General features: G+C 52.0%; 1 protein-coding gene across 2 annotated transcripts; it reads right to left on the bottom strand.

Moving 5' to 3' along the window:
* Window positions 1–3,285: 3,285 nt before the first annotated feature.
* Gfus (GDP-L-fucose synthase) lies at window positions 3,286–7,788 on the bottom strand. 2 transcript variants are annotated; one of them, XM_055626658.1, is made up of 11 exons: window positions 7,728–7,788; window positions 6,937–7,093; window positions 6,488–6,602; window positions 5,403–5,531; window positions 5,241–5,314; window positions 4,928–5,061; window positions 4,738–4,802; window positions 4,422–4,488; window positions 4,210–4,289; window positions 3,911–4,010; window positions 3,286–3,612 (listed from the first exon to the last, which is right to left on the bottom strand). In XM_055626658.1, the coding sequence occupies exons 2-11, from the start codon at window positions 7,080–7,082 to the stop codon at window positions 3,557–3,559; spliced, it is 966 nt and encodes a 321-aa protein (XP_055482633.1). In that variant the 5' UTR covers window positions 7,083–7,093; window positions 7,728–7,788; the 3' UTR covers window positions 3,286–3,556. The 2 variants fall into 2 exon arrangements, with proteins under 2 accessions (XP_055482633.1, XP_055482634.1); XM_055626659.1 differs by lacking the exon at window positions 5,403–5,531.

Here is a 7,788-nt window from a genome sequence, read left to right as displayed (position 1 = left end):
AGAAAGAAAGAAAGAAAGAAAGAAAGAAAGAAAGAAAGAAAGAAAGAAAGAAAGAAAGAAAGAAGAAAGATAGTCAGGGGTTGGGGATTTAGCTCAGTGGTAGAGCACTTGCCCAGCCAAGGCCCTGGGTTCCATCCTCAGCTCTGAAAGAACAAACAAAACAAAACAAAAACCAACAAACTCCTTGGGGCTGGAGAGATGGCTCAGTGGTTACGAGCACTTTCTGTTCTTCCAAAAGACCTGGATTCAATTCCCAGCACCCACATGGCAGCTCACAACTGTCTGTAACTCCAATTCTAAGGGATATGACACCTCCACACTAACCTACATAAAAAATAAAATTAAAAAAAAAAAAAAGATAATCAGGGTCCCAGTCCTTGAGCCTTTGTCTCATCCATCCAAATTACCAACTCAAACAACTAAACCTTGAGCCTTTGTCTCATCCATCCAAATTACCAACTCAAACAACAAAACCTAATTTTATTCCCTAAAGTAACTTTGAATCAAAAGTATACACAGGGGCTGGAGAAATGGCTCAGCAGTTAAGAGCCCTGATGGCTCTTCCAGAGGACCCAGGTTCAATTCTGAGCACCCACAGCTGTCTGTAACTCCAAGATCTGACATACATGCCTCACACAGCCATACATGAAAGGCTAAACACTACTGCACAAGAAATAAAAATTAATAAATTTTTAAAAAGTATACACGGACTTACTACAAACTGGACAAACTTGGCTATTTTGTTTTGAATGTGTATGATTAGGCAAAACAGAATATAAAGCTTAGAAATTTATTATGTTTATGGATGTTTTGTCTGCATTTATGTATAACACATGTGCCTAGTGTTCTTGGAAACTAGAAGAGAGGGTGTCAGGTCCCCTAGACCTGGAGTTATAGATGGTTGTGAGAGCCACGTAGGTACTAGGAATTGAACCCAGGTCCTCTGGAGGAGCAGCCCATGCTCTTAACCACCGAGCCATTTCCAAACTCTCACAGCACTTAGAAGTACACAGCCTTTATAAGGGCAATGTTGTCCTTGGACTGTGAAGTCTTGTAGTTAAAGCTGATCCCCTGCTTGCTGCATTCGGAATGTCATGGACACTCCTTTCCCTTTAGCTGCAGGAGGCAAAGAGTTGTATTCCCCAATCTTTTCCCAGGCCCCACCAGAAGCCTAAGAGTAATAAGTCTGCCTGACAATGGATGGAAAGCTATAAAACCAGGAGCTAAAAACTAAAGCTAAATAAGGTTTTCCTTTCTTACAAGTCGCAGGGATGAACAGAAAGCACATTGACACGGAAAACTTCCAGAATCCTCACTATACAAAATCCACCCAGGAATATCTATGGAGGAGAGGGAACATTTACACAAACATGAGTGTACAGAATTTCTGTATTCTGGGCTGCAACCTGGAAATGCTCAAGGTTGAGACTTGGCCTCAGGCCTGCCAGAACTTTCATGCAGCCGTCTAGTCAGAGTGGTCAAGGCATCCTGACATGTGTTCCTTCACATGGCCATGTGTTTAGCACCCTGACTGGTGGTCGCTGGACAACTGAGTATCTGGCAAGTTTTGATCAGCTCAGATCAGTTCTTTCTGAAGGCTGAGGGCTATATCCTCATCAGAGAGCTATCCTTAAAAGAAATCTCGAGATGGGGGCTGGGAAGGCATGAGCCAAAGGGAGACTGGGCAGGACAACATAGGAGAGGCCAGCTGATGGTGCTCTAGAGGGTGAAAGGCCAGGAAGGTCATGGATTGTCATGTTGGAAGACAAAAGGCCTCAGATGCAGCCTGGAAACCAAAGGTTAGTAGAATGGGGGAAAACAGTTGGCCAGCTTTAGTTCTTCCGGGAGGTGAGAGGCAGAATGTATAGGAAGGTTGGGTTGGGTGAAAACTGAGCAAGGGATGAGATGGAAGCAGACAAGTTGGTCACCTGGGAAGAAGGCAGTGAGTGAGACAGATGTGGTTTCTGAGGGGAGGGGACAAGTGGAAGTGTGAGGTATCCACTGTGACTGTACCTGGAATTAACTCGTAGGCAAACCTGTGAAGGATTTTTTTAGATTATTTTCTCAGGGTAGGAAGGAAACACCAAAAGCAAGGCAATGCCTTCTGGCAGCAGCCCAGATAACAGGACAGAAGGAAACTTTGTTGCTTCCAAATCCATTTAGGATCCCAGCATACACAGTACACATAAGACCAGCAGCTCTCCGGGACTCCTCCTGGCCCTCAGGGCCAGGCTAGGACTGCTGAGATATCCAGCCTCACAGACTGAGCAACTACTGTATTCTTAGTCTCTCTGGTGTTAGTCATTGTTGGGCTACCCAGAGCCCATTCTGTAAGGCAGTCTAATAAATCACCTTTATGTATCTATGACAGTTCTGATCCTTTAAGAAACCTTCACTAGTGTGTGAGGCCTGTTGTCAGCTGTAGCTATGTGGCTAGTGGTCAGGAATCATCACCTGGACAAGTCATAATGTATTACGCAGGTGCCAACTGTCACTTCTGCCTGCCTGGAGCTGTGGCTCTTGAGTTTTGGGAGTAAATGTTCACCTCTGCTCTCCCCAGTCTTCAGGGACAGTGGTAGCTCCATTTTAAGTTCTGGCCCCTTGTCATCATGGAAAAGGAAAAATCCTAACGTTCTTAGGTGAGTAATTCTAGAATGGGAGCCTGAAAATGACCCAGAGCTGCAGAGAGAAAGACAAGGCGACAGGCACCAAAGCGACCTGCCCCCAGCTGCAGCACCTCAGGCACATTCTCCTGTGCTGCCTTAACTGGCCCGGACTTGACCATCCAAGAATGAACACAATGGAAAGGCCCTCACCTTAGAATAGAATGTCACCTCTTAGGTGGCTAGAGTTGACCAACAAGACCAGGCTTGGGGTCCTAGAAAAGTCTGAGAAACCCATCACCAATCTTCACGCAGGTCCACCCTTGTGTCCCCATATGGCCCATTGAATCTGTCCAAATTGGGACCCATCTTCCTTCACCAAGGTCCAGTCTGACGCAGAGAGGCCTGTGTGTGACAAGTGGAAGGGCTAAACATGGCCAACGTCTAAGTCAGGCTGTTGGAGAGGTGCCCAGCCCCATACCTGAGCCCACTGCCAGTTGCCATCTGACCGGCACCGCCTTCATCCCGACACTCCGATCTCCACCCTCTGCTCCTTCACACATGGACTCTTGCCATGGGCCTTGAAGCTCTCAGGAGCTAAGTAGCACACAAGGGACAGTGGGTCCCAGGACTGAACAGGCTAAAAAGGCTGTGTTGTTGGGAGGAGAAGCTGAGTCCAGGCTTAAGAAAATCCATTTTATTGGTTTCTAGACAAGGGACGGTGGGACCAGCATGGATGCATGAGGTTGGAACAGAAGTAGATCAGCAAGGTATTGGTCTGGCCCTTCCCTGAGGGCTGATATGGGCCCTACTAGACAGCAGCATGGAAGTCCCTGGTGGAGAGGTCAGCATGTGGCTCAGGTTGCTGGATACAATCCTCAGTTCTTGCCAAGGTCTGAGAATGGTGACCACTGACTGGGCATTGTCAGCTGAGCACCTGCTTGTACCGTGCTTCACTTCCGGGCCTGCTCATAGTTGTCAATGAACCAAGCACAGGTTTCCTTCACAGCTGCAGAGGTGGACAAGTGAGAGCTAGTGATGTCACACACCAACGTCCCCCCCCAGGAGGTAGGGAGAGTAAAGGTCCCCAAATCATAGTGTCCTGTTTCCCAGTGGGTACAGGCTCTGTTAAGTGTTCTGGTGACCAAGCCTGCGGAGCACCAAACACCCACGGTCACAGTATGAAGGCTGAGACCACAACAGGGAACAGGGAGAAACAGCTGGTGCTGAAGCCAAGGGCTAATTGGCAAAGAGCCCATAAGCACGGGCTTTGGTGGTTAAGGGTTTTGGGAGGAACAGGAGCTTACCCTGCTTGAAGGGTGTGAAGCGGAAGTCAGGCAAGTAGCCCCGAAGCTTGCCATTGCTGGCCGTCTTCTTATACTGCCCATCTGACTTTGTTGAATCAAACTGGACACCTTGGTCAAGGCCATAAGAGAAAGGGCACCATCCACCTGCCCTACACGGAACCTCTCTTTTCCTGGGACAGGCCTGGGGCAAAGCAGATCCCCTCCTGCCGCCAGGGCAAGCACCACCAGAAACAAATGGTATTATGCTGGCCACCCTACAAGGGGAAGCCACAGTACCCCTCCACAGAGTCAAAGGATACAGTGACTTCCCCATGGAAGTCCATGGCCTCCACTACTGCCTCGGCTGCCTCCTGGATGGACACCTCATCTTCCTCGCCCACTGTGAGGAACCATGGGCCAGTAGTCAGTCAGGCTTCCCTGTCCAGACCCCTAGGGGCATGTCTGCTCCCACTCCTCAGGGTACATACAGGCCCTGCCCTGCTGTAGGAGACTGTAGCTGCAGAGTGCCCACCTGAGAGGATGATGGGCTCCACCTCAGTGTACTCCCTCAGGACCCAGATGAAGAGCCGGGCTAGGTCCTGGAGGTCAGAAGGGCGGGTCAAATCCACAAGTGAGCACCTAATGCCCCTCGTGGGGAGGTTGTATGCTGTTTCTGTTCCCTTGGGGGCACAGCCAAGGGTTCATCCTGGAGGGAGGTCCCTCACTCAGGCCACAATTTCTCCGACTGAGCCAAAGTTGCACCCCTAGGGACTTGGCAAGGTTCAAGGGCTGTTTTCTATGCCTCCCACATAGCTTTCCCGGGAAGACCATGATACCCCTCTACATACCAGTGAGTAAATGAACTGCCTCCGTGGCTTCCCTGTACCCCACACAGTCAAGGCTGAACCGCTACCTACAGATGGGGCAGGTGTCAGAGCTCTGCAACCAGGCCTGGCTCCCTGCCCACCCCATGGCTGAGCTCAGGGGCTCCTCAGGCAGGTAACCTGGGCCAGGCGTGTGCTGGACAGCTGCACTCACTCTTGGCCAGGTGCACCTTATGGATGAGGCCAGGCAGCACATGGCCATCTTCGATGTTGAAGTTGTCGTAAGGCCCAAAGACGTTGGTAGGGATGACAGCGGTGAAGGTACAGCCATGCTGTTGGAAGTAGGCCCTGTGGAGGCACATTGTCTCCTGACCTCCCCCCAGGGAATGTGCCCCGAGAGTCCCCAATTCCTTCCGAAGCTAGCTTCTTAAAAGTGGTAGAAATGAGGCACCAAGAAGGCCTCACTAACCCAAGGGGGTCCATCCTCCCCTCTCCAGAGAGGCCTGGGCAAGACCAGGAAGGAGCACCTGTTCTGCACGTCAATCATCCTCTTGGCGTATGAGTACCCAAAATTGCTGCTGTGAGGTGGCCCATTGTGGATCTGGAGGAAGAGGAGATGTGCTGAGAACCCCCACTTCCTGGTTTTGCCCACACCCTCAGGTCCCACCCCAGAAGGCCCTGGCCCTCACCATCGTCTCATCAATAGGATAGGTAGTCTTGTCGGGGAAGATACAGGTGGACAGGCAGGAGACTACCTTGCGGGTGCCCACCTCGAAGGCTGAATGCAGGACATTGTCATTGATGTGCATGTTCTTCCTCTGCAGTGGGTAGCACAGGTGGGTCAGGCTGCCTATGAAGGACCCAAGCTCTTGCCTATCTCTCCACGGATAAACATGGGAACATAGCCTGGCTCAGATATGGGCGCTCTCTGTGCCTACTGATCTGAAGGGCTTCTGGAACAAGGCTAAGCCTCCCAGCACTGGCCTTGGAGAAGCTGCCATCCTCTAGGGCCAAAAGAAGGTCCTGCCCTGCCTGCCTGGGTGTGGAAACCAGAGAGGCATCCTCAGGGCTATGGAGTGCAGGGCAGGTGGTAGAGATGAGGAAACCTTTAGGTGGGATTCCCACTACAAAGGAGAAGCCCTCCTCCCACATCCCAACTCTAGAGGAGTCATGCCTTGCCCTGCCCCTCTCCAGTTCTCTTCCCTAAATTGATAAGAGGCATACTGGTCTAAGACCAGGGAAGAGGCAGTGACCAGGCAGTTTGCTGAAAAGATTAGGAGGGGAAGGAGAGCTTTGGGTGGCAGAGTCCTTGGGCAAAGTCTGGTGGGAACCTTTGCATACTGAGGTGCCTAGTAGGGCCAGCCAGGATAAAGGCACAAAGCCCAGAGGCGCATGGGTCAACTCTCAGGAGCAGTCAGCAGAAGCGGAGCTCTTGTGTTTTATTCCTCCTCCTAAGGCACATGCTACAGACACAACATCCAGGAGATGGTGGATTCAGGAGGCTGAGTTAACCAAGCCTGGCAGTTCAAGAACCTGGCAGCCAAGCAGGCTCAGTAAACAGTCCCTGTTTACATAGTATAAACCGGTCCCTGGTTACACAGTATAGTCTGCTGACTTCCTTCAACTTCCCAGTCCTACAGGTAGCACTTGGACAAATGTCCCCAGGGCTGTGCAAAACCAGTCGTCAGGGACGTCTTGGGGTGAGCTTGTGGAAGTTTCAAGAACCTCAGCTCCTAGCTCCCAATGCTTGTTGCTCCCCAGCACCCCAACTTACCCAGAAGTCCAAGTTGTATTTGATATTCCGGAAAAGGCCGCCTACCATTGCAGCAAGATGGATGACATGGGTGGGCTGAACCTTCCGGAACAGGGCTTGAGTTTGTGCTGCATCCCTGAGGGAGGCCAGGATGTCAGGGGGCCAAGGGAAGCCCCAGGAAGTCAGGAGTTGGGAGGCCTGGGCAGTGGGTGTAGAAACTGGATGGGTCCATGGCTGGAAGGGCAGCCGAAGGGGCAAGTAGCCAAGTTCAGGGGTCTAGCAGATGTTGGTTGTGGCCTCCCGGAACTATGGGAGGATGTTTACTTAGAGCACAGCCAGCAAGCACTGCCAGATCAGTCACCTGGCAGGTAGGACCCGGATGCAAGGAGGAAACAAACCCAGCAGGGCCCTTTTCAGCCCGGAGAGTGAACCAGGAGGAGGGACTGGGTCTGAATATGGCCCCAACTCACGTCAGATCTGCGTCTTTGGAGGAGACAAACACCCATTCCTCTCCAGGCAAGCCGGCCCCATCTGCAATCACCTTCTGGATGGCTCTGCCCACCAGTCCAGAGCCCCCTGTCACTAGGATCCTCATGGATCCCTGGGGTTCACCCATGGTGGCTGCACCTGGAGGGCCAAATGGTGTGAGCTAAGGAGGATACAGGGTGTGCCATTCTCCCCACCCTATCCTCCTGGGCCAATAGGCAACAAGGCACAGAATCAAATTCCCAAGGAGGAGCGAAGGACTGCCAGACACACCCAGCTCTGTTCCCTAAGGAAGTCCTTTGCCCTGGGCGACACAGGATCCTGCTGGCTGCTATCCAAACCAAAGCAGCTTGGTCCCAACCCATGGCCCTATTAGGCAGAGGAAAGGTACATCCCATCCCTACGACTTAAAAATTAGGGCTGGCAGTTCCCGGCACAGATCGTAGTAGCTGCTTCTCTAAAGACAAGAGGCGGTGCCCGTGCTTGGAGTCCCATACCCACTCGTGCTGAGCGGATAGCCCACGGCCTAGGAAAGCCTATTTCTTCTAGGGAAAGATGCACCGCTGGACGGCCTCTGGAAGCTGGAAATGTACTACGACTCCTACAGGATGGCTCTGGCCCAGCCGCAAGGATCCACCGTCAGCCAAATGAACGAGGGCCCGGCGCCAAACCGACCTCGCAGACCACCCAACCTAAGCCCACGCAGACCCTTGACGGCCCCGAACAGCCTGCGGGGTCCCTCGTTTGCTGCGCAGGGTCCGCCTGCGTGTCTCACCTGTCGCTGGGTTCCACTAGTCTGAGAGCTACTTCCGGTGCACAATTCTCCAGCTATTCGC

Source organism: Psammomys obesus, unplaced genomic scaffold, assembly GCF_907164565.1.
Source record: "Psammomys obesus unplaced genomic scaffold, mPsaObe1.curated_primary_1811, whole genome shotgun sequence".
In the NCBI taxonomy this organism is placed as follows: Eukaryota; Metazoa; Chordata; class Mammalia; order Rodentia; family Muridae; genus Psammomys; species Psammomys obesus.
Note: the sequence above shows the minus strand (reverse complement) of the source record. Positions and strands in the feature narration are given on the sequence as shown.

Coding starts and splice junctions, on each gene's coding strand:
- Gfus (XM_055626658.1), bottom strand. CDS start 7,082: ATGGGTGAACCCCAGGGATCCATGAGGATCCTAGTGACAGGGGGCTCT. Junction 5,315..5,402: donor ATCCTATTGATGAGACGATG/GTGAGGGCCAGG, acceptor CTCTTCCTCCAG/ATCCACAATGGGCCACCTCA. Junction 4,489..4,737: donor GGCAGTTCATTTACTCACTG/GTATGTAGAGGG, acceptor TCTGACCTCCAG/GACCTAGCCCGGCTCTTCAT.